The sequence below is a fragment of the Heptranchias perlo genome, chromosome 2 (genome assembly GCF_035084215.1).
Source record: "Heptranchias perlo isolate sHepPer1 chromosome 2, sHepPer1.hap1, whole genome shotgun sequence".
Classification (NCBI taxonomy): Eukaryota; Metazoa; Chordata; class Chondrichthyes; order Hexanchiformes; family Hexanchidae; genus Heptranchias; species Heptranchias perlo.
The window spans coordinates 85,149,619-85,176,929 of NC_090326.1; the positions used below are offsets into that span (position 1 = coordinate 85,149,619).

At 41.3% G+C, this 27,311-nt stretch overlaps 1 protein-coding gene across 1 annotated transcript in view; it reads left to right on the forward strand.

Moving 5' to 3' along the window:
* Nucleotides 1-27,311, forward strand: part of agmo (alkylglycerol monooxygenase) — a 324,939-nt gene that overhangs the window by 70,932 nt on the left and 226,696 nt on the right. Inside the window, exon 3 of the mRNA XM_068003878.1 lies at nt 13,574-13,725. Within this exon, the coding sequence (XP_067859979.1) occupies nt 13,574-13,725 (152 nt within the window). The remainder of the gene's footprint in view (nt 1-13,573; nt 13,726-27,311) is intronic.

Consider the following 27,311-nt stretch of genomic DNA (forward strand, 5'->3'; position numbering starts at 1 on the left):
TGTGCCGGCCGAAAAAGAGCCATCCAGCCTAATCCCACTTTCCAGCTCTTGGTCCATAGCCTTGTAGGTTGCGGTACTTCAAGTGCATATCCAAGTACTTTTTAAATGTGATGAGGGTTTCTGCCTCTACCACCCTTTCAGGCAGAGAGTTCCAGACCCCCACCACCCTCTGGGTGAAAAAAATTCTCCTCAACTCCCCTCTAATCCTTCTACCAACGACTTTAACTCTATGCCTCTCTGCTAAGGGAAATAGGTCCTTCCTATCCACTCTATCTAAGCCCCTCATAATTTTATACACCTCAATTACATCTCCCCTCAGTCTTCTCTGTTTCAAAGAAAACAACCCCATCCTATCCAATCTTCCCTCATAGCTAAAATTCTCCAGTCTTGGCAACATCCTCGTAAATCTCCTCTGTACCCTCTCCAGTGCAATCACATCTCTCCTATAATGTGGTGACCAGAACTGTAGGCTGTACTCAAGCTGTGGCCTAACTAGTATTTTATACAGTTCTAGCATAACCTCCCTGCTCTTATATTCTGTGCCTCGGCTAATAAAGGAAAGTATCCCATATGCCTTCTTAACCACCTTATCTACCTGTCCTGCTACCTTCAGGGATCTGTGGACGTGCACTCCAAGGTCCCTCTGTTCTCTACACTTCTCAGTATCGTACCATTTATTGTGTATTCCCATGCCTTGTTTCCCATCTCCAACTGCATTACCTCATACTTCTCCAGATTGAATTCCATTTGCCTTTTCTGCCCACCTGACATTGATATCTGCCTGCAGCCTACAGCTTTCTTTTTCACTATCAACCACACGACCAACTTTCGTATCATCTGCAAACTTCTTAATCATGCCCCCTACATTTAAGCCTAAATCATTGATATATACCACAAAAAGCAAGGGACCTCGTACTGAACCCTGAGGAACCCCACTGGAAACAGGCTACCGGTCATATAATCACGTGTCGACCATTACCCTTTGCTTCCTGCCAATGAGCCAATTCTGGATCCAACTTGCCACTTTCCCTTGGATCCTACAGGCTTTTACTTTTCTGACCAGTCTGCCATGTGGGACCTTGTCAAAAGCCTTGCTAAAATCCATGTAGATTACATCAAACGCGGTACCCTCATGGACCATTCCTTGTTACCTCCTCAAAAAATTAATTCAGGTTAGTCAGACCGACCTTCTCTTAACAAGTCCATGCTGACTGTCCTTGATTAATCCGTGCCTTTCTAAATGACGACTAATACTGTCCCTTAGATTTTTTTCCAATAATTTACCCACCACCAAGGTTAGGCTGACTGGCCTGTAATTACTCGATCTATCTCTTTCTCCCTTTTTAAACAACGGTACAATGTTAGCAGACCTGCAGTCCTCCGGCATCACGCCTGTAGCCAGAGAGAATTTGAAAATGATGGTCAGAGCCTCTGCTATTTCCTCCCTTGCTTCTCTTAACCGCCTGGGATACATTTAATCCAGGCCTGGCGATTTATTACTTTCAAAGGTACTAAACCCCTTAATACTTCCTCTCTCACTATGTTTATCCCATCCAGTACTTCACATTCCTCCTCCTTAACTACAATGTCTGCATTGTTCCCCCTTTTTTGTGAAGACAGACGCAAAGTATTCATTAAGAACCATACCTATGTCTTCCCCCTCCACGCACAGGTTACCTTTTTGGTCTCTAATAGGCCCTACTGTTTCCTTGGTTATCCTCTTGCTCTTTATATATTTATAAAACATCTTTGGGTTTTCCTTGATTTTACTTGCTAATATTTTTTCATGCCTTCTCTTTGCTTTCCTGATTTCCTTTTTAATTTCATCCCTACACGTTCTATACTCCTCTAGGCTTTCTGCAGTATTGAGCTCTAGGTGTTGGACATAAGCTTCCCTTTTTTGCCTTATCTTACTTTGTATGTTCCTTGACATCCAGGAGGCTCTAGATTTGGGAGTCCCACCCTTTTTCTTTGTGGGAACATATTTGCTCTGAACCTTCTCTTTCTCCTTCTTGAATGCTTTCCACTGCTCTGACACTGATTTACCTTCAAATAGCTATTTCCAGTCCACTTTTGCTAAATAACATCTGTGTAGTAAAATTGGCCTTTCCCCAATTGAGAACTTTTACTCCTGGTCTATCTTTGTCCTTTACCACAACTATGCTAAATACTGAAATATGATCACTGCCACCAAAATGCTCTCCCACTGATATCCCTTCCCGCCCAGCTTCATTCCCTAAAACCTAAGTCCAGAACTGCGCCCCCCCCCACCTCTTGTTGGGCTTGCTACGTACTGGCTAAAACAAATTCTCCTGAATGCATTTTAAGAATTCTGTGTCCTCTATACCTTGATTTTATCCCAGTTAATATTAGGGTAGTTGAAAACCCTTACTATTACTGCCCTATTGTTTTTGCAATAGCAATGTGGTCATTGATTTCTGTTGCACTAGAACACTAATGTAGTCAAATTCCAAGAGTTAGTTCATGAATTCCCTGCAGTTTAACTAGTCCTGATGGCCTAAATGTTTATAATTCCTGACCAGGTGGTAAGCATTATGGCGAATCCTTGTGATGAAATCCAGTTCAGATGCCTGCATTCGGTCAACAACTTTTTCCACAATTTCTTTTTTGCTTTCCTGCAGATTCTTATGTACTAGTGAGCTGTTGTATTTGGATTATTTTCTTTTGCTAAGATTGCAATTGAGCATGTTTGGTTTCCAGTTGTATGTTATGAAAGCATTCTCTTAATATTGGCACTTTTTTTTTGTTATGGCAAGGATCTCTCTTCATTTTCCAAGTATCAATTCATACATCTGGCCAATTGTTAGTACATTCTGCAGCTTCACCACTGTCATCAGCTGCTTGTCTCTTAACTCCAAATTAAACAAACTTTTGTTTTTTTCTAGGTGCCATTTTATCTATCCTGCTTGAATAGCATGTGATGTGCATCAGTGTTACCAAGCATGTCTAACTACAGAACCGTGGATTTAGTTTGTGGTCTTGCAAAGCATGAAGAGGCCTGTTTGAAGCAGTCGTTGTTAATTTTAATTATGCATATTAAAATTTTAACAACCTTAATAAAACCAAGTGAAAGTCCAAGGGAAACGTAAAAATGCAGTTCATGCTGTTGATAAAGCACTGGCTATGTGTTCTTAAGTGTTCTGGCCCCACTATACTCCTAGCCCTCAACCTTTATGAAAAACTGTATGTCTTAAGCTTAGAGTTTAACTCATTTTCTAAGCCACCTGTTGCAAATGAAAAAAATGGAGGGTAAGCACAATAGTAATCCACTCACCTCCCTTGGGGCATAGGACTCAAGAAGGTAGTCCTTGTCAGGGATGGGATATGTTAATAAAAATAGAAGAGGGCAGGGGTCATGTGCACACTACTAAGGTAATTATGCATAAGACCTTTTGGGACCCACCAGATGGACTGCAGAGTCATTTCCAGCCTTGTGCTCCTGTGTTTCTAAGCTTGGCCCCTCTTTTTTTAAAAAAAGAGAGCAGACATCTTAAAATGAATGTACAGGTAAGACCAAGTGATGTCTGTGCATCAGTTTCACATGTGTGCTTCTCAGTTAGATGAATATTTAAAACTGAAGGCCTGGCAAAACCTCATCATCCCAAGAAAGTTTAAAAAAATCAGGGGTTTAACAAATCAAATACAAATAAATGTTAACTTCCTTTTTGAGGAGACCCGATAGCCATCCGTTCAGTCGGTAACCCCTAGGATGGAAGTTGTGCTTCGTATGTACAATTGCTTATGTGTTTAATTGCGAAATAAAGTTAAGGGCCAAGACCCATGGTGCAAGACACCAACAAAGTAGGATTGCCAATTCTGGTTGGACGTTATCCTGGAGATTTCACCACATAAGCTCCTGCCTCCAACCCCCACACCTCTGTCATTGGTCGCCCGCCATATCTATCCTCGTGGTGCTTTGCCTTTGCACGCCAATTGGAAAGCGAACACACTCTTCATTACCCAATTGAATGATCCTTGACTGTCAGTCAAATAGCCTTTTTCTCCATCTCCAATATTTTTATAACAAATAAATTAGAAAAAAACAAGCTAACTTTTTTAATGCTGCTATGATTTTTTTCTCCCAGGTTGCTTGTAGCACTGTGCTGAAGATTAATTTTTAATTCCTGGAGACTCCAGGACAACCCCGGAGGGCTGACAATCCTACATCAAAGTTGAGAAGAGCAAAATAAAAGACAGAATAAATCAGGAAGAAGTGATTATGTGACATTAAGCTTTGGTTCTAAAAGCTGAAAATCATAGACGGGAAGAAAGATTAAGGAAGGCAGTTTTGAGATCCCGGGGAATATAAATTAGAGTAGGATTTCAACAGAGTGCTGAAATGGGGAGAAGGAAGAACATGTATAATGATGCATTTGGAGCTCAGGAGGCATGAGATAGAAAAGTTTAGAGGATCACTGACCAAAATAGTATTGATAAAATAGAGAAAGACAAGAACAAAACATCTGAATGTTTAAACTGTTTAAAAAAAAAATGCTGCTGAAAATTCCCACTTCGTCTATGAACACAAGTTGGTGCTTTGTACGGAACTTGGCACCAATTCCAACCCCCACCACCACCATTTTCTCCCCTCTTCTGTTCCTGAATGCACTGACTCCTGCCTGGGGTATTGTTCCACACATGCACACCATGATTGGTGTTAAGGATGACGTTGAGAGATCTAGGAGTCCATCACTGCATTCACATTCCATTGATGGAACTTAAGTGAAATCCCCCCTTGTGTCCCTCTCTCCCCCCCCCACCACCCCAAACCACCGAATTGGCTTCAGGTTTGGAGGCCCTGTTCACTCAGGCACCTCCCAAGATTTGATCTGAGCTCATTCCAATGCCATTGGTGCTTATATGATGTCATGATGTCACAATGTATGCAAACAAATCAGCTTAGTTAATCTTTCTACCTTTAAAAATAATTTTAACATTATCCCCAGGAGAGACAACCAATTGTGGAATGATTTATGCCCTTTGGGACCTGAACTGCAGATTATCCCATTTATGCTGCATTCTGAAAGCACCAGGTATTGTGGTTCAGTCGGGTCTGGTGATTGCCTCTGTTTAAACGTCACCTTTTGCATTGCTGCAAAATGGGAACATCTTTGCAGCAACGGTAAAGATGCTGCGTGAATGCAGTCTTGGACTTCATGCTTAATATGTCCAGCCACTTCAGAGCAGCAATCAACAGAGAAAAGAGTGCTGAATTCTGTAGCCGGAGTAATAGACTGCAGGTCAGATGAGGTCAAACTGTACAGTGTCTGTAGGTCTGGTCACAGAGACATGGGAGAAATTCAAGCATTGCAGACAGTAAGATCAACGTGGCTAATTCCTAGTGTCGGGTCTGAGTATTGAGGAATGAATGCAAAAACTTGAGCTTTTCAGCCTTGAATGAAGGCATCCAAGAAGTGATCTTATCAAGGTATATATAAGTTGATAAATTGTATAGAATTGTAGAATGGTTATAGCACTGAAGGAGGCCATTCGGCCTGTTGAGTCCGTGCTGGCTCTTTGTAAGAGTAATCCCATTGCCCCACTCTTTTCCCGTAGCCTTGAAAATTTTTTCTCTTCAAACATTTATCCAATTCTTTTTCGAAAGCCATGATTGAATCTGCTTCCACCACCCACAATTTCTCTTTATCTAAACCCTTCATGATTTTGAACACTTCTATCAAATCTCCTCTCAGCCTTCTCTGCTCTAAGGAGAACAACCCAAGCTTCTCCAGTCTATCCAAGTAACTGAAATCCCTCATCCCTGGAATTATTGTAGCAAATCTTTTCTGCACCCTCTCTTAGGCCTTCACATCCTTCCTAAAGTGTGGTGCCCAGAATTGGACACAAGACTACAGTGTTTTATAAAGGTTCAACATAACTTCCTTGCTTTTGTACTCTATGCCTCTATTTATAAAGCCAAGGATCCTGCATGCTTTCCCAACCTGTCCTGCCACATTCAAAGATTTGTGCACATATACCCCTGGGTCTTTCTGTTCCTGCACCCCTTTTAGGATTGTACCATTTAGTTTATATTGCCTCTCCTCGTTCTTCCTGCCAAAATGTATCACTTTGCACTTCTCTGCATTAAATTTCATCTGCCATGTGTCCGTCCATTCCACCAGCCTGTCAATGTCCCTGTGAAGTCTATTACTGTCCTCCTCAGGACAGGAGTTCACTGCACTTCCAAGTTTTGTGTCATCATCGAATTTTGAAATTGTGCCCTGTTCATCCAAGTCCAAGTCCAAGTCATTAATATATATCAAAAAAGCAGCGGTCCCAGTACCGACCCCTGGAGCACACCACTGTATACCTTCCTCCAGTCCGAGAAACAACTGTTCACCACCAGTCTCTGTTTCTTGTCACTTAGCCAATTTCGTATTCATGCTGTCTCTGCCCCTTTTATTCCATGGGCCTCAATTTTGATGACAAGCATATTATATGGCACTTTATCAAATGCCTTTTGAAAGTCCATATTCACAACATCAACCACATTGCCCTCATCAACCCTCTCTGTTACCTCATCAAAAAACTCAATCAAGTTAGTTAAACAGGAGTTGCCTTTAACAGATTTATGCTAGCTTTCCTTTATTAATCCACACTTGTCCAAGTGACTATTAATTTTGTCCTGGATTATCGTTTCTAAAAGTTTCCCCACCACCGAGGTTAAACTGACTGGCCTGTAGTTGCCGAGTTTATTTTTACATCCTTTTTTGAACAAGGGTGTAATATTTGCAATTCTCCAGTCCTCTGGCACCACCCCCGTATCAAAGGAGGATTGGAAGATTATGGCCAGCAACTCTGCAATTTCCACCCTTACTTCCCTCAGCAATCTAGGATGCATCCCATCCGGACTGGGTTACTTAACTACTTTAAGCATAGCCAGCCTTTCTAGTACCTCCTCTTTATCAATTTTGACCTCATCCAGTATCTCAACTACCTCCTCTTACTGTGACTTTGGCAGCATCTTCTTCCTTGGTAAAGACAGATGCAAAGTACTCATTTGGTATCTCAGCCATGCCCTCTACCTCCATGCATAGATTGCCTTTTTGGTCCCTAATCAGCCCCACCCCTCCTTTTACCACCTGTTTACTATTTATATGCCTTTGGAAGACTTTTGGATTCCATTTTATGTTAGCCGCCAGTCTATTCTCATACTCTCTTTGCCCTTTTTATTTCCTTTTTCACTTTTTTTACTTTCTATATTCAGCCTGCTTCTCACTTGTGTTATCAACCTGACATCTGTCATACGCCCCTGTTTTCTGCTTCATCTTACTCTCTATCTCTTTCGTCATCCAGGGAGCTTTGGCTTTGGTTGCCGTACCTTTCCCCCTTGTGACTTAGCCGAACCATCTCCTCTTTAAAGGCTGCCCATTGTTCGATTCCAGTTTTGTCTGCCAATCTTTGATTCCAATTTACCTGGGCCAGATCCATTCTCAACCCACAGAAATTGGCCCTTCTCGAATTAAATACTTTTACTCTTGATTGCTCCTTGCCCTTTTCCATAATCTAAACCTTAAGATACTGTGATCACTGTTCCCTAAATGTTTCCCCCACTGACACTTGCTCCACTTGACCCACCTCATGCCCCAAATCCAGCAATGCCTCCTTCCTCGTTGGGCCGGAAACATACTGATCAAGAAAGTTCTCCTGAACACACTTCAGAAATTTCTCCCCCTCTTCGCCCTTTACACTATTACTATCCCAGTCTATGTTAGGTGAGTTGAAGCCCCCATTATCACTACTCTATGTCTTTGCACCTCCCTGTAATTTCCCTGCAAATTTGCTCCTCTATATCCTTTCCACTAGTTGGTGGTCTATAGAATACACCCAGTAGTGCAATGGCACCTGTATTGTTTCTTAACTCTAAGAAAAGGTAAATCCAGAAATTACTTCAAACTAAATTGAGAGTAGGTCAAAGGGATACACGTTTAAAGTAGCAAAAGGCAAATTTAGGGTTGATTTTAGATAGTTCTTTTTCACATTGAGTAGTCAATACATGGAACAGACTTTTGGATAGAGTGATGGAGGCAAAAGCCCTGGAGTTACTTAAACAGTTGGATTCCTCAGACTATCTGGATGGATGAATTAATTTGGGCTGAATCTGTAATTATCTTGTGTGATCTATGGGCCCTGAGTGCTCTGAGGTACCTCACTTAAGTGCAACTTCTTCAAGTGTGATACTAGATGCTCCATGTCGGCAGGCTATACAATCATGTGCGTGCATGATCGAGAAATGAAAATTGCTGAATTAATTTAATTTATTCCCTCCTCCTGAGGCCATTTATAGCAACCCTGTTATCATCTTGGGTGATTACCCCCTAACTTTGCATGGACCAGGGGTTGAATCTAGGACTTTCTGGTCTGTATGAGTTCAACACTGCTTTTATCAACTGACTCATTGGGGGAGTTACTGCACTCATTTTTTTAAAGACCTGTAGCAGACTAGCTGAGAGACAGGGTTACAAGGATTTCAGTGAACAGCCTAAAGTAACCGGCTTTGGTAAAATTGCTTTTTTTGAGTAGCATTTGCTGAAGTAGTGCATGATGTCAGCATTATATAACTATGATAGGTTAATAGTTTAATAACATTGCATATAGATATAGGAATAATTCCCAATGGGGGATGCGAAACGGAATGTGGTAGTGTTGGGGGATAGTATTGTCAGGGGCATAGATACTGTTCTTAGCAGCTGTGACAGGGAGTCCCGAAGGCTGTGTTGCTTGCCTGGTGTCAGGGTTAAGGACATCACGCGACTGGAGAAGAATTTGAAGCGGTGGTGGGGGGGGTGGGGAAGAGATCCAATTGTCGTGGTCCACGTAGGAACTAGCGACATAGGTAGAACAAGGAATGAGGTTGTGCTGATAGTTTGAGGAGCTAGGGTCCAAATTAAAAAGCAGAACCTCAAAGGTAATAATCTCCGGATTACTACCTGAACCACGTTCAAATTGGCATAGGGACAAACAGATTAGATGGTTAAATGTGTGGCTGAAAGTGTGGTGTGGGAAGCAGGCCTTTCAATTCATGAGGCACTGGCACCAGAACTGGGGAAAGAGGGAGCTGTTCTTTTGGGACAAGCTTCACTTAAACCGGGCTGGGACCAATGTCGAATCGAATAACTAGGGTGGTGAATAGGGCTTTAAATTAACGGGGTGTGGATGGGGAAGGAAGGGTTTTCAGGTAAGGGTAAATTTATAAGTCTAAAGAGAAAAGTCAAGGCTGTAGAGCAGAGTAGCTATTTGGGTAAAAATAAGCAGACTGGAAGGGACAGAGAGTTTAACAAAGGTAATAGGGCATTAGTGACTAAGGTCACATCAGGGAAAAATAGTAAAAAGTTAAAATTAAAGGTGCTATATCTGAATGCACGAAGCATTCGTAATAAGATAGATGAATAAATGGCACAAATAGAGATAAATGGGTTTGATCTAATAGCCATTACTGAGACGTGATTGCAAGGTGACCAAGGTTGTGAACTAAATATTCCATGGTACTGGACTTTCAGAAAAGATAATTCTAGAAAACTGTCTCAAATGCATTCCATGAACTCATCCTCCAAAATACTTTTGCCAATTTGGTTTGCCCAGTCTATATGAAGATTAAAGTCCCCAATGATTATTGCATTACCCTTGTTACATGCTCCTCTAATTTCCTGATTTATACTCTGTCCAAAACTATAACTACTGTTAGAGGGCCTATAAACTACTCCTACCAGTATTTTCTGCCCCTTGTTATTTCTTAGCTCCACCTATACTGATTCTACATCCTGATTTTCTGAGCTAAGATCCTTTCTCACATCTTTTATTATCTAGAACAATGTGTCGAGGAACCAACTAGGGAACAGGCTATTTTAGATCTAGCATTGTGCAATGAGACAAGGTTAATTAATAATCTTATAGATAAGGATCCTCTGGGGCAGAATGATCATAATATGATAGAATTTCATATTGAGTTTGAGAGTGATGTAGTTAAGTCCGAAACTAGGGTCTTAAATTTAAACAAAGCCAATTACATGGGTATGAGGGGCGAGTTGGCTAAGGTTGATTGGGAAATTAGATTTAAAAATATGACGGTAGATAAGCAATGGTGAACATTTAAAGAAATAATTCATAATTCTCAACAAGTATACATTCCCTTGAGGAATAAAAACTCCACGGGAAAAGTGATCCAACCAGGGCTAATTAGAGAGGTTAAGGATAGTGTTAGATTAAAAGAAGATGCTTATAATGTTGCCAAAAGGAGTAGTAAGCCTGAGGATTGAGAGGGTTTTGGAAATCAGCAAAGGATGACCAAGAAATTGATAGAGAGAGAAAATTGAATATGAAAGTAAACTAGCAAGAAATATAAAAACAGATTGTAAGAGCTTCTACAAGTATGTAAAAAGAAAGAGATTAACAAAAGTAAACGTGGGTTCCTTAGAGGAAGAGACAGGAGAAATTATAATGGGGAATAAGGAAATGGCAGAGATGTTAAACAAATATTTTGTATTTGTCTTCACAGTAGAAGACACAAAAAACATAACACAAATAGTGGGGAACCAAGGGTCTAATGAGTGAGGAACTTAAAAGTAATTAATATCAGTAAAGAAAAAGTACTGGTGAGATTAATGGAACTAAAAACTGACAAATCCCCTGGACCTGATGGCCTACATCCTAGGGTTTTAAAAGAGTTGGCTGCAGGGATAGTGAATGCATTGGTTTTGATCTTCCAGAATTCCCAAGATTCTAGAACGGTCCCCGTGGATTGGGAGGTAGCAAATGTAACCCTGCTATTCAAGAAAGGAGGGAGAGAGAAAACAGGGAACAATAGGCCAGTTAGCCTGACATCAGTCGTAGGGGAAATAGGAGCAAGAGTAGACCATAGGGCCTCTCGAGCCTGCTCCGCCATTCATTAAGATCATGGCTGATCTTCTACCTCAACTCCACTTTCCCGCCCTATCCCCATTATCCCTTGATTCCCTTAGTGTCCAAAAATCTATCAATCTCAGTCTTGAATATATTCAACGACTGAGCATCCACAGCCCTCTGGGGTAGAGAATTCCAAAGATCCAGAACCCTCTGAGTGAAGACATTTTTCCTCATCTCGGTCCTAAATGACCGACCCCTTATCTTGAGACTATGCCCCCTAGTTCTCGACTCTTCAGCCAGGGGAAACAGCCTCTCAGCATCCACCCTGTCAAGCCCTCTATGTTTCAATGAGATCACCTCTTATTCTTCTAAACTCCAGACAGTGAAAGACCCAGCTCTTTCCAATGAGTGAAAGAATACTCGTGTTCAGCCAGAAGCGGTATGCTGATGTTTATTCTGTAGGTTTTTATGTTTTAGTAGAAAGATTATCTCGGCACTAGAGAAATTTAAAATGATTGGACTCTTAATAGAGTCATGAGGAATTAACTCTTCTTGTACTGAAACTGGTAGAGTTTGTTAATGAAGTGTATCTGTTCTCCATGGATTGTTACAGCATTTCTCAAGAATTCATGAAAAAGTTATAAGTAGGGGGGTGAACATTTGGGTTTAATTTTCCAAAAGGCTCAAAGTTGAAGCATTTGTTCAGCGTAAAGCTGAAAACAAAGCCATGCTACGAATTAAAATTCGAAGCATATTCACCTCTCGACTTCAAGGGAACAGCAGACTTCAAAAGATTGGATGTCTATCACCTGCATCAATGAAGGAGCTCAGCTCAGCACCTCCACACCAAAGCATAGATAAAATAAGGAATTTTATGTTGGGAATCTTGACTCCAAGCCTAAATGGGTACTGCACTTAAGAAGCTAGCTCATTAGCATTATAACCACCTATTGTCTTGTTCCTTTTTTAACTTGTGTGTACACACTTCATTTTGAAAACTCAATTTGTTTATAACAACTCTTCTTTCAAATTCTTTCTGTGGAAAAATGGTCAATAAATCCTAAAATGTCGCTGTTAGGCATGTCTCTAATTCCCTTCTTGGTACATGTGTCTAATTCTCTTCTGGTTCGGTACATGTGTCTAATTCCATTTGGTGGTTAGGTACATGTTTAATGCTTGCCAATTTGAAGGACTTTCAGCATTCAAAAAATGAAATTGTTTTGCTTCTTCAAAGTTCTTGAGAATTCTATGGCTCAATGAAGCTCATATTCCACTTTCTTTTTTGCTTTTGTTTCTTCTCACCTGCATACCTCCCCCTTCAGCCAGCAAAAGGTTCATGTGCTTTTAGCTTGCAGACTTCCATGTAACCCTTTGCAATATTGCTACATGACTGGACAAGAAATAGTCAACCTGTTGTCAGATAAAATGGCCATTCCAGCTTTTGGAACTCCCTCCCTATCGCAGTTGAATACTTAGCTTGTATAAGGCATGTATGAAGTTGCCCAACAGAAAAATGAATCTAGAACCTGGTACTGATCATTTTCACAGACCTGGAAGACCTCTTCTGTTTCTGTAATGGAATTTCATGCAGCTATTGGAGAAGGCCAGAATTTTAACTTCTGTTGAACAAGAAATTGCACAGAATTATCATTGGATGCAATAAACTGATTCTCAACTTTTTTTTAAAAAAAGATTCTTGTTTAATTTGTATTTATTAAAAGGTTGAGCCCTACGATTGCTTGACAGGAACTGCATTTTTCTCAAGATATGTCAACATTGTCCATTTTTTTCTCTTTAATCACATTAGCTCAGTTTGTTTAATTCTTGTTTTATGCTGGTCCGTTATAATTATGATTCAAATTTCAGCAGACACCCATGAATCATAAAGTGTCCTAATGAGCAGCAGAATTTGTGAATGGCAAACTCTATCCAGTCAGAAGAATGAGTTTCAGACCATACGCACCCATGAGTTTTTTCATTTAGTTATTGTGGACAAGAGCAACTGGAAGTTTTTGGAGGCCATCTATATTTTAAAATAGAAGTAATTTTCATATCTACAAACTCTCCTGCATTCAGTGAGGGGTCTTGCACAGGAGATTGTGAACTCCTGTCCTCCCACTAACTGATTGCAATTTCCTGTGTGCATGCACTGTTCCAGTAATTCCTGGAATGAACTTTTCATTTCTTTCACTGGAGAGTAAGAGAAAGCATAAGATAATTATGGAGGCCGAGCTGTCCCAAGGCTTTCACTTTTGCACTGCATGCTGGGACAGTCTCTAAATTGCTGTCTATATTTTCTCTTCCTCTCCATATTGAAGAAAAGTAAACTTTCGCATATCCCGCAGTTATGTAGGCTATTGAGAAAAAGGAGTATAGAAAAGGAGACTAAAAATTGGAGCAAAAGAAAAGAAAGGCAGGGAAAAAATTTAGAAAGAAGAGTGAAAAATACATTAATGCCATTTGGTTATTCCCGACAGCCAGATGACTTTTGCAGCTTGCTACTTTTATCTATATTTCTGTTTTGGGGAAAAGTGAATGCCTTGGGTATATAGTTTGTGACTGAAAATGTCTTTAATGTTTACAGCTCTGGCTATTTTACTAAAATGTGCTTGTAAAACAGTCATGGCTTAAGCTTTGTCACATATAGGTCTGTTTTTGGAAAAGAGTAACACTGAGCGTACTAAATTTAACCTTTTTTTCTTTTGTATAGACTACTGGGGCGAGGCATTGAGCTGACTGGTTACATCTACATCTGGGAGAACTTTAGGCTGTTTGTACTCCCGTGGGATTCATCCTGGACATGGTGGTTGGCATTCCTCGGAGTTGACTTTGCTTACTACTGGCTCCATCGAATGTCGCACGGTAGGACAGTTTCGAATCAATAGTTTACTGATAGTCAATGCCTATGTATTATTAAAGATTATGGCATACTTAGCTCTTTACATGGGATACTACAACTTTTTTTAATTGAAGCTCCTTCTGTAAGACTGTATGAAAAATGGTTATCCTCAAGTAGGTAGATATGACAGTAATTTCATGGTATGATAGAATCATAGCATGTTACAGCACGGAATAGGCCATTTGGCCCATCATGTCGATGCTGGTGTTTTTCTGTAATCCCACTCTCTCGCCTCATATGACAAGAATTGGAAAAGAGTCATCAGGGATGAGTTAGGAAGAGTCATCTTCACTGATGACTCTTTTCCAGTTCCTATCATATGGAGAGAAGAGAGTGGGATTACAGGAAATCACCAGCACAGACATGGTGGGCCAAATGGCCGATTCCAAGCTTTAAATGGAGCTGAAGCTATATTATTCAACATGAACAAATAGATGAAGATCACATTGGACAAAGTAAATGAAACATCAGTGTATCTTGATACTGAATTGAATAGGTATATACATAAGTTTTTAAAGAAGAAGTTTTACAAAGCTGCATGTGCACCTCTGCTGTTCCACAAAGTATTATGTGACACTGAGTTTCCAGTAGCCATGCTACATTTAAAGGGGAACTTAATTCAGAAAGCAGTGCTTGGCAGGTTTTGACTTGTTCACTTAGAAACGTACGGCTCAATGAGAATTGTGGTGCAGTCAAAGATCTATCCAGTTTGAGTTTATAAGAAATTCCGTATTTCACCTTTTAATGTAAATTTGGTCTAAGCACTGAATACCTTAAAGTGGAAGCCATGAATGCTGTGATTGTTCAGAGTTCCCAGCCTAGATTTCTGATTGGGCAGAGAGTACCCATCTGACCCATAATGCATTGGTGTCATGCATATTTACTGGTTCGCCTTCATTTGCATAATCTCAGGGAGCTCCCATCTTGAAACTCCTGCCCATTTCTGGATGGGAAATCCCATGTTGCAGCAGGATTTAAAGCCCTGAGGCAGCTTAAAGGGGCAAGGGTCATGGTTCGCAATGCAGTACTCTTCTATTTGAAAACATGCCTTTTTTTATTCGTTCATGGGATGTGGGCTTTGCTGGCAAGGCCAGCATTTATTGCCCATCCCAAATTGCCCTTAAGGTGGTGGTGAGCCGCCTTCTTGAACCGCTGCAGTTCCTGTGGTGAAGGCTCTCCTACAGTGCTGTTAGGAAGGGAGTTCCAGGATTTTGACCCAGTGACAATGAAGGAACGGCGATATATTTCCAAGTCGGGATGGTGTGTGACTTGGAGGGGAACGTGCAGGTGGTGGTGTTCCCATGTGCCTGCTGCCCTTGTCCTTCTAGGTGGTAGAGGTCGCGGGTTTGGGAGGTGCTGTTGAAGAAGCGTGGGCGAGTTGCTGCAGTGCATCCTGTGGATGGTACACACTGCAGCCACTGTGCGCCGGTGGTGAAGGGAATGAATATTTAGGGTGGTGGATGGGGTGCCAATCAAGCGGGCTGCTTTATCCTGGATGGTGTCGAGCTTCTTGAGTGTTGTTGGAGCTGCACTGATCCAGGCAAGTGGAGAGTATTCCATCACACCCCTGACTTGTGTCTTGTAGATGGTGGAAAAGCTTTGGGGAGTCAGGAGGTGAGTCTCTCGCCGCAGAATACCCAGCCTCTGACCTGCTCTTTTAGCCACAGTATTTATATAACTGTTCCAGTTAAGTTTCTGGTCAGTGGTGACCCCCAGGATGTTGATGGTGGGGGATTCGGCGATGGTAATGCCGTTGAATGTCAAGGGGAGGTGGTTAGACCCTGTCTTGTTGGACATGGCCATTGCCTGGCACTTGTCTGGCGCGAATGTTACTTGCCACTTATCAGCCCAAGCCTGGATGTTGTCCAGGTCTTGCTGCATGCGGGCACGGACTGCTTCATTATCTGAGGGGTTGCGAATGGAACTGAACACTGTGCAATCATCAGCAAACATCCCCACTTCTGACCTAATGATGGAGGGAAGGTCATTGATGAAGCAGCTGAAGATGGTTGGGCCTAGGACACTGCCCTGAGGAACTCCTGCAGCAATGTCCTGGGGCTGAGATGATTGGCCTCCAACAACCACTACCATCTTCCTTTGTGCTAGGTATGACTCCAGCCACTGGAGAATTTTCCCCCTGATTCCCATTGACTTCCATTTTACTAGGGCTCCTTGGTGCCACACTCTGTCAAATGCTGCTTTGACTCAGCCAGCGCGGACACGATTGGCCGAATGGCTTCTTTCTGTGCCGTAAATTTTCTATGATTCTATTGACGTCAAGGGCAGTCACTGTCAGCTCACCTTTGGAATTCAGCTCTTTTTTCCATGTTTGGACCAAGGCTGTAATGAGGACTGTTTTGTAGGTGTTGGTTGAGGGATAAATATTGGTCAGGACAGTGAGGAGAGCACATCTGCTCTTCTTCAAAATAGTGCCATGGGATCTTTTAAGTCCACCTGAGAGGACCGAAGGGACCTCGGTTTAACATCTCATCTGAAAGACGGCACCTCCGACAGTGCAGTGCTCCCTCAGTACTGCACTGGAGTGTCAGCCTAGACTTTGTGCTTAAGTCCCTGGAGTGGGACTTGAACCCACATCCTTCTGACTCAGGCGAGAGTGCTACGACTGAGCCACAGTTGATACCTAAATAAACTTGATTAGTAATTTTCAGCTTGAGCTATATGATCTATTAGTTTCAAAAGCAAAATACCGTGGATGCTGGAAATCTGAAATAAAAACAGAAAATGCTGGAAATATTCAGCAGGTGAAGCAGCATCTGTGGAGAGAAAAACAGAGTAACGTTAAACGACCTGAAATGTAAACTCTGTTTCTCTCGCCACAGATGCTGTCTGACCTGCTGAGTATTTCATAGAACCATAGAAAGGTTACAGCACGGAAGGAGGCCATTCGGCCCATCGAACCCGCACCGGCACTGTGCAAGAGCAACCCAGCTAGTCCCACTCTCCCGCCCTATCCCCGTAGCTCTGCAGATTTTTTCCTTTCAAGTACTTATCCAGTTCCCCTTTGAAGGCCATGATTGTACCTGTCTCCACCACTCCCTCGGGCAGTGCATTCCAGATCATAACCACTCTCAGTGTAAAAAAATTTTTCCTCATGTCACCTTTGGTTCTTTTTCCAATCACCTTAAATCTATGTCCTCTGGTTCTTGACCCTTCCACCAATGGGAATAGTTTCTCTCTATCTACTCTGCCGAGACTCTTCATGATTTTGAATACCTCTATCAAATCTCCTCTCAACCTTCTCTGTTCCAAGGAGAACAACCCCAGCTTTTCCAGTCTATCCATGTAACTGAAGTCTCTCATCCTTGGAATCATTCTAGTAAATCTCTTATGCACCGTCTATAAGGCCTTCACATCTTTCCTAAAGTGCAGTGCCCAGAACTGTACACAACACTCCAGTTGTGGCCGAACCAGTGTTTTATAAAGGTTCATCATGACTTCCTTGCTTTTGTACTCTATGCCTCCGTTTATAAAGCCCAGGATCCCGTATGCTTTTTTAGCCGCTTTCTCAACCTGCCCTGCCACCTTTAATGATTTGTGCACATATATCCCCAGATCTCTCTGTTCCTGTTCCCCTTTTAGAGTTGTGCCCTCTAATTTATATTGCCTCTCCTCATTCTTCCTACCGAAATATATCACTTCGCATTTTTCTGGGTTAAATTTCATCTGCCACGTGTCCACCCATGCCACCAGCCTATTTATATCCTCTTGAAGTCTAACACTATCCTCCTCACTGTTTACTACCCTTCCAAGTTTTGTGTCATCTGCAAATTTTGAAATTGTGCTCTGTACACCCAAGTCCAAGTCATCAATATATATCAAGAAAAGCAGCGGTCCCAGACCAACCCCTGGGGAACACCACTGTACACCTACCTCCAGTCTGAAAAACAACCGTTCACCACTACTCTCTGTTTCCTGCCCCTTAGCCAATTCTGTATCCATGTTGCTACTGCCCCCTTTATTCCAGATGCTAAGTACTCATTTAGTATCTCGGCCATCCCCTTTGTCTCCAAGAGTAGATCTCCTTTATGGTCCCTAATTAGTCCCACCCCTCCTCTTACTACCCGTTTAATATTTACATGCCTGTAGAAGACTTTTGGATTCCCTTTTACGTTGGCCGCCAGACTATTCTCATATTCTCTCTTTGCCCCTCTTATTTCCTTTATCGCTTTCCCTCTGAACTTTGTGTTCTGCCTGGTTCTCACTTGTGTTATCAACCCGACATCTGTCATGTGCCCCTTTTTTCCATTTCATCTTGCTCACTATCTCTTTTGTCATCCAAGAAGCTCTGGCTTTAGTTGCCCTACCTTTCTGCCTCGTGGGAATGTGCTTAGACTGTACCCAAACGATCTCTTCTTTAAAGGCCGCCCACTGTTCAATCACAGTTTTGCCTACTAATCTTTGATTCCAGTTTACCTGGGCCAGATCTGTTATCATCCCATTGAAATTTGCCCTCCTCCAATTGAGTGTTTTTACTTTAGATTGGTCCTTGTCCTTTTCCATAGCAATTCTAAACCTTATGATACCTTGATCACTGCTCCTTAAATGCTCCCCTACTGACACTTGCTCCAGTTGGTCCGCCTCGTTCCCTAGAACCAATTCCAGCAATGCCTCCTTCCTCGTTGGGCCGGAAACGTACTGATTAAGAAAGTTATCCTGAACACATTTCAAAAATTCCTCTCCCTCTTTGCCCCTTATATTATCATCCCAGTCTATATTTGGAAAGTTGAAGTCTCCAGTTATCACTTCTCTATAGCTGTTGCACCCCTCTCTCTAATTTCCCTGCAAATTTACTCCTCTATATCCTTCCCACTAGTTGATGGCCTATAGAATATACCCAGTAATGTAATGGCACATCTTTTATTGCTTAACTCTAACCAAATAGATTCTGTCCTTGACCCTTCCAGGATATCCTCTCTCTCCAGTACTGCAATATTCTCCTTAATCAATACTGCCACCCTCCCTCCTTTCTTTCCTTCCCTATCTTTTCTGCACACCTTGTATCCAGGAATATGTGGTACCCAATCCTGCCCTTTTTTGAGCTAGGTCTCCATTATCGCCATGCCAACATTTTCTGTGATCTATTAGTTTATTGTTTTTCACTGATTTGGAAAGAGGTGGTGGACACAGTGGGTAGGTTGAATTATTTCCAGTGCATACGCCAATGGTGGAATGATTCATTCTTTGCTTTGTGGCATCCTATCTCAGATATTTTAAGCATAAGGTCAAATTTTGGTTACTGGGAAATGTAAGCTTGCTTATAGAAAATGATTTTTTTGCCCAGAGTTTATGATTGACATTACTGTTTTCAAATAAATGGGTTAACACTGCCATTAGGTCATGACTATTGGAAAATCTAGGCTTTTGTGTTGAGCGTGAATAAAAGATTTTGGAAAGAAGCATGAATTGTGACAGCTGTAATCACCTCACTTTTCATGATGACATTGTGACAATACGGATACCTGGCTCTTTCAGCTGTACTTCCACCCAAACCAAAAGGTTTGCCATATACTTCACGAGAAAGACAGTGACTCTTTAAAACAATAACTTATGGTTATTTGAGTTGAGGATTAATGTTGATCATAGCCTCTCCTTTATGCTATACAGCACTGAAAATAAGGTATGCCATGGAAAATAAGGATAGATCAAATCATTTTGCCGGTATCCTGACACAATGCAATAAAACATTACCCGTTGTTGACAATTTTCCCATATATTTCAAACTCTTGCTTCCAAAAATAAATTTGAAGTGCATCCATTAAATTTTGGACAAAGCCACAGCAAATCTTGACTCCTGGCAAATCTTTAAATCTGCACTGTCCAAATAAAATCTGAATGATTGGCAAGTATGCAAAACTTTCTAAGCCAAGTTTCAAACAGAGCATCACAAATGTATATAGCACTCTGTTCAACATAATCTCTTCTAAATCTATATGCATAACATGCAAAATAATTAACCAACACCACCAAAGTAGATTATCTGATCATTTATTTCACTTGCCGTTTGTGGGAACTTGCTGTGTGCAAATTGGCTGCTGTGTTTGCTGATGTAATAACCATGGCTATACTTCTAAATAATTCACGGGCTGCAAAGTGTTTTAGGACATTGTGAGAATGTGAAAGATCCTATATAACTTTAAATTTTCATACTTTTTTTTAAACCATATTGATTTTATTTAGTTGTTTAAGAGGAAAGAAGGCTCATCTCAGTTTCTTATCTTTATACATGAAGGCATTGGATGTTATGTTAATCGAATATCAATGTGTTGCACTGGAAAATATCAAGCTGAATAGATATATGAGCATGCCAAATCTTGATTAAAGTTTTCCCATTTAAGTTCAGTTAAAATGAATTTAATGAAAAACAACTCTGCATCGAAGAAGTTCTAATTTAATTTTTAAAAAGTATCTCTACATCTGCATATTAAAAAATCCCTGTGGAATACTCATCGGACCCTTCATAAGGAAATATAACTATAAATATCATCGTCAAATACAATTTAAAGCTGTAATTAAAGTACAGAAAGTTTGTGAATGGAACTCCTCAGGAAATAAGTTTTTCGCTCAATCTCCTGATTCTACATTTTCTTCCTTGAAAGCCCCCAAGCTGTGCTCTTACTGGGGCCCCTGCTCATTGTTGCTCTGGAAAAAGAGGAGCAGTGATTTTACAAAAGTAAATCTTAGTTAGTTCTTTCAGATTTAAAATCTGAAAGAACCAACCTTAAAACCCAAATAAGTTGAGGATAATTTTTTTTTGTTGCAATGAAATACTTGTACTATTTTAATGTAATTTTTTTAAACATCTATTATATTTTAATTATATTTCTCAAATAAAATGAATGTGTATTTTACAAGTTTTATATTTACTTATCAGCATATTTCTTGTGGCATTGTTCATTAATAGTCTAGGGTATGGGGTGTTGGTCATTTGTCTCATTGTAAATTGGTGCACAACAGGGCTGGGGAACAGAGCAGAGCAACAATTGGGAGGAGCCCCAGTAAGTTTACAGCTTGGGGACAACAAGGAAGAAAGTGTTGAGGGTGGAAGTGCTTGGAATACAGACATTGAAGAAGGGCAGGGAATAGAGCGCAGCAAGTGGGTAGAGAATGGAGCAGTTGGGGACTTGGAGAGTGGGTGACAGAATTTTAAAATTAAAATCATTGGACCTTGAGCTAAGTGGGGCTTACTTGCTTAATTGTATTGTTAATACAGTGAACTGTGATGGTGCTCTGGGAGTATTGGGAAAGGGGTTCCCTGGGTGTCAGAGTATTAGGAGGCAAGTTTCAGAGTCTTGAGAGTCGTGTGTTGGAAGTGGAGAAGTGATGAGCAGACCATACATGTCAACCTACAAACATTGGAAAAGCCAACGACTTCAAAAAAAGCTGACACTGCTCCAAAAAAGCAGACAGCTCAAAAAAAAATGTACAACTGAACAAAGCCGTGATTAAAGACCAATAGCCAAGGCCACAGCTTCAAGGTGACTGAATAATTTAAATTCCTTTTTATTGCATTGGATTTCAGGATTTTTATTGGTGTTTTGAGAACACATTCCACAATTCAATTTGTTTTCCTGTAAAACCTGACACCCAATAGCCTCACATATGTCATATGAAAAGAATTAGTGACAGTCGAAGTGCAGTGGGACATGACCGTGTCCTGACTTAAGCAGCAGCTACACGCAATATTGCATCCGTTGTATTATACAGGGGAGAAAATGAAAGTACACAGTAGTGTGATTTTTACAGTGGGTTGAGATGTTGAAAGGGGGAAAACGAGCTCTGGTGATGTGAAATGTATTTTTTAGGGGAGCTTTGAGGATATAGTCACTATACTGGAAATTTTAATTTTTGACACATTTGCCTTGGTACATTATCCAGAATTTTGAAATGTATTCCCCCATCCCCCCCCCCCTGCCCACTGACCTTCCTGTCCAAAGTGCCCACTGACGGCTAATCTCACCAACCTCTTTCCCATCCCATTCACCCCACCCACCACAACATTTTTACATTGTGGTGGGTGGGGTGAGTTAAAGAAGGACTTTAGGAAGGATGTGAAGGCCTTTGAGAGGGTGCAGAAAAGATTTACTAGAATTGTTTCAGGGATGCGAGTTACATGGATAGACTGGAGAAGCTGGGGTTGTTCTCCTCCGAGCAGAGAGGGTTGAGAGGAGATTTGATTTAAAATCATGAAGGGTCTAGATAAAGTAAATAGAGAAACTGTTCTCATTGGTAGAAGGGTCGAGAACCAGAGAACACAGATTTAAAGTGATTGGCAAAAGAACCAAAGGCTAGATGAGGAGAAACTTTTTTACGCAGTGAGTAGTTGTGATTTGGAATGTGCTGCCTGAAAGGGTGGTGGATGCAGATTCAGTCGTGGCTTTCAAAAAGGAATTGGATAAATATTTGAAGGGAAAAAAATTGCAGGGCGATGGGGAAAGAGCGGGAGAATGGGACAAACTGGGTTGCTCTTACAAAGAGCTGGCACAGGCTCGATGGGCCGAATGGCATATTTCTGTGCTGTAACCATTCTATGATTCTAATCCCCTTGAACTTTGCCAGCAGAGCAATAATCAACACCCCTCCCTGCTTTTCCTGCCATGACCTTATTGTGGGCAATTGTAATGACATCATAGATTTGTCAGAAACTTGGCTCACGGGTGGCGACATCTTGCCAGTTACTGAAGCCTCACTGCAATTAACAATTTCAGGTGTGGACCTTCAAACAGTTGTTCAAGAACAAGTGAAAGGGAAAAGCGTAGAGCAGCAGAAAGAAAGTGTACTTTAGGCAATACAGATATAGTGAAAACTAGAAGGTGTAAAGCGATTAACCCAGCATCAAAGCTGAAGGTCAGGCTAGGGTTTGTGGCCCAACTAAGAGTTCTATATACAAATGCACGGAGTATAAGGAATAAATTAAATGAACTACAGGTTCAAATTCAAATTGGAGGGTATGACATGATAGCTATTACTGAGCCATGGCTGCAGGATGGTCAGGATTGGGAACTAAATATACCGGCTTATAAGGTCTACAGGAGAGATAGGGAAAATGGAAGAGGAGGAAGAGTAGCCTCAGTGATTAGAGATTAAATCACTTCAATGATAAAGGGGGATATAACGAGAGGTAAGCAGCTAACAGAGACCTTATGGGTTGAATTGAGCAATAGGAAAGGATCTAAGACTATTGTGGGAGTTGTGCATAGGAGCCCTGGCAGCAGCCCTGAAGTGCTAGATTGTATAAATGCAGAGATTAGACAAGCGTGTAAGAAAGGCATAGTGGTCTTAATGGGGGACTTTAACCGTCACATAGATTGGGAAAAGCAGACTAGCAACTGTCAGAAAGGTAGTGAATTTCTTGAATGTGTCCGGGATAGTTTTCTACAGCAGTATGTCCCAGAGGCAACAAGGGGGCAAGCCATACTAGATTTAGTAATGAGTAATGAACCAGATTTAGTTAACAGCTTAACTGTGCGTGAACTTTTATCCAATAGTGATCATAACATGATCGAGTTCAATGTAGTGTTTGAAAGGGAAGAAAGTGAATCAGCTGCTAAGAATCTAGACTTGGGTAAGGCCGACTTCAATGGGATAAGACAGTGACTGTCCACAGTAAACTGGGCAAATCTGTTAATGGGTAAAATGACTGATGATTAGTGGGAAATGTTTAAAGAAACATTTAACGTGATACAGAACCGGTTTATACCCCTGAGGGGCAAGAACTCTACTTGCCAAAAAAAACAGCCATGGACAACTAAAGAGGTAAGGGACAGTATAAGACATAAGGAAAGGGCATACAAAAAGGCAAAAAATGGCACAGATCCTGGCGAATGGGAAAGATACAAAGATCAACAAAGAGTCACAAAACAGATAGTAAGAGCTACAAAAAGACAGTATGAAAAGAAACTTGCAAAGGATATCAAAACCAATACAAAGAACTTTTAGTTATATTAGGAAAAAGAGGGTGGTCAGGAGCAGTGTTGGCCCCTTAAAAACTGAAATGGGGATATTGTCATTGACAATGAGGAAATGGCAGATATGTTGAACGATTACTTTGCGTTAGTATTTACAGTGGAAAAAGAGGATAGCATGCCGGAAATCCCAAGAAAACTAATATTGAATCGGGGACAGGGACTCGATAAAATTAACATAAGTAAAACAACAGTAAGGAAGAAAATAATAGCACTAAAGAGTGACAAATCCCCAGGACCAGATTGTTTCCATCCCAGGGTTTTAAAGGAAGTAGGTGAGCACATTGCAGATGCCCTAACTATAACCTTTCAAAGTTCTCTAGATTTTGGAACTGTCCCTCTAGATTGGAACATTGCAAATGTCACTCTGCTTTTTAAGAAAGGAGAGAGAGGGAAACTGGGGAATTATAGACCAGTTAGCCTAACATCTGTTGTGGGGAAAATGTTGGAGTCTATAATTAAAGATAGGGTGACTGAACACCTCGAGAATTTTCAGTTGATCAGAGAGAGCCAGCATGGATTTGTGAAAGGTAGGTCGTGCCTGACAAACCTGATTGAATTTTTTGAAGAAGTGACTAAAGTAGTGGACAGAGGAATGTCAGTGGATGTTATTTATATGGACTTCCAGAAGGCATTTGATAAGGTCCCACATAAGAGACCATCAGCTAAGATAGAAGCCCATGGAATTGAGGGAAAAGTACGGACTTGGTTAGGAAATTGGCTGAGCGAAAGGCGACAGAGAGTAGGGATAATGGGTAGGTACTCACATTGGCAGGATGTGACTAGTGGAGTCCCGCAGGGATCTGTCTTGGGGCCTCAATTATTCACAATATTTATTAACGACTTAGATGAAGGCATAGAAAGTCTCATATCTAAGTTTGCCGATGACACAAAGATTGGTGGCATTGTAAGCAGCGTAGATGAAAACATAAAATTACAAAGCAGTATTGATAGATTAAGTGAATGGGCAAAACTATGGCAAATGGAATTCAATGTAGACAAATGTGAGGTCATCCACTTTGGATCAAAAAGGATAGAACAGGGTGCTTTCTAAATGGTAAAAAGTTAAAAACAGTGGATGTCCAAAGGGACTTGGGGGTTCAGGTACATAGACCATTGAAGTGTCATAAACAGGTGCAGAAAATAATCAAGAAGGCTAATGGAATGCTGGCCTTTATATCTGGAGGACTGGAGTACAAGGGGGCAGAAGTTATGCTGCAGCTATAAAAAACCCTGGTTAGACCGCACCTGGAGTACTGTGAGCAGTTCTGGGCACCGCACCTTCGGAAGGAGATATTGGCCTTGGAGGGAGTGCAGCGTAGGTTTACTAGAATGATACCCGGACTTCAAGGGTTAAGTTACGAGGAGAGATTACACAAATTGGGGTTGTATTCTCTCGAATTTAGAAGGGGAACAGATAGGGGTGGATAGAGGGAAACTCTTTCCGCTGGTTGGGGATTCTCGGAGAAGGGGGCACAGTCTAAAAATTAGAGCCAGACCTTTCAGGAGCGAGATTAGAAAACATTCCTACACACAAAGGGTGGTAGAAGTTTGGAACTCTCTTCCGGCAATTGATACTAGCTCAATTGCTAAATTTAAATCTGAGATAGATAGCTTTTTGGCAACCACAGGTATTAAGGGATATGGGCCAAAGGCAGGTATATGGAGCTAGATCACAGATCAGCCATGATCTTATCAAATGGCAGAGCAGGCACGAGGGGCTGAATGACCTACTCCTGTTCCTATGTTCCTTCGTTCATCAGATCTGCAAGAAATTACAGATGAACAGTATTTGAAAAGAAACAAAACAAAGGGATGGGGGAGGAAAAACTCACTAAAACACCCACCCAGCGAAGTGCTGAAATGGAAAACAGGAGATTGTTAAATCTCTGAACTGATATTAACATGAGACAGTAGGAGGCATTATGAGATAATTCACTATGTGTGAGACACAGAGAATGTGGGAATAGCTGAGGAGGTGGGGTAAGGCAGGTAGAAATGGAAGGAGTCAAAAATTGGCAAAGCAGAACAGATTCTCGCAGCTTAGGAGCTAGGGAGAAGAAAAAAAAGCAAGTTGACACTAAGGGAGCAGGCTGCTGTGCCGGCATGGTGTTATGTTGTTCTGAATGAGGGTCGTCACCCCAAATTCTGACACATTTGTCCCACATCGCCAGCATTTCCTGCCTAGGATAAAGTGTACAGTCAACATCTGAATTTATTAAATTCAATATTAAGGCAAGAGGGTTATAAAATGCCTAGTAGAAAGATAAGGGCCTTGACTTTCCGCATGTTTTCCGCACAAATATCATCGTAATCTGGCCAGAATCAAATGAAATAGCATTAAAGATTGCAGAATTTTAAGCGTAGGTGAGTTGCACTCTTAATCACTTGAAACTGGAGTATCCGTGACCTTTCACATTTGGTTCAAAAGCCGGTTTGCCCGACGCAGTCCCCGCCCACAAAACTGGTCACGTCCCAAGGTCGGAATGGTGAGTTTCTGCCGATTGCACCTGCGCAGGAGGATTTAACACATTGTGCCCAGAATCGCAGGCGCACAGGCACTTCTGGCCACATGAATCCAGCGTTAATTACTGACCTGCAGTGACCAGCAGTCAATTGATGTCACTGACCCAGGTACATTTCTCCTGCTGCTGCAGCAATTATATTAAATTACTTTAAATTCAGTTTAAATGAGTAAAATTCAGTCAGTTGATCTGTCCTTGGTACATAAGACCTGTGACCAGTAGTCAATTGAAGCCACACAGTTGTGTCCAGCTCTGCTGCAATAATTGAAGACAGCAGTGAGCAGCAGTCAATTGCAGCAACAGGACAGAGTGTGGCTTACCTTATGATTTTCAGCCTCACTCTGAAGGGAATTTTTTTTTTCCTTACCTTTTTTATACAATCCCACCCAGCATCTTCCAGGCCTTGTTGGCCCTGTTCCATTTTAAAAATTGATTACATTCGATTAAACTGCTTGATTGTGCAGATTCATGGGAGATTTTACATTCAGGCTTATGCTAATGAGTTTGTGCGGAAACTTCAGCATAACTTTACCTCAGCAAAACCAGCGCTGTGTGCAGCGCATTTTCTCGATTGCGCCTCTAGCAGAAACTCCACGCCAAGCTTCTGTTTCTCAAACTTGTGTTGAGCTTCAATGGAATGATGTACTTTAGAGAGGATTTGTGGTTTAGCAGTGTGGGATTGATTTATTAAATGTAAAAGATATTCTACTTGCTTTTGTCTTATCTGTGAATCTCAGAGAACAGCAAATTTCAGCCAATGAAAACTGCTTTATTTTTAAGGAGAAAAGGCAAAAGTCAGTTGGGTCAGATCTCAGCTGGAATAACTAAGGCTTTTGGACCTGGCAAAGGAAATGATGAAAGATGATTAAAATCCAGATGCACACTTGGCATTCTTTGACAGATATTCTTGAGGGTTTAACCATCATAATTTTGTCCTCTTGAGAGGAAGTATTAGGATTTAGCACGTTAATTTTCTTTTGCTAACACTACAAATATAAGATCCTTCTTTCTTTTCCTTGCGTACAAAAAACTTCTCACCTT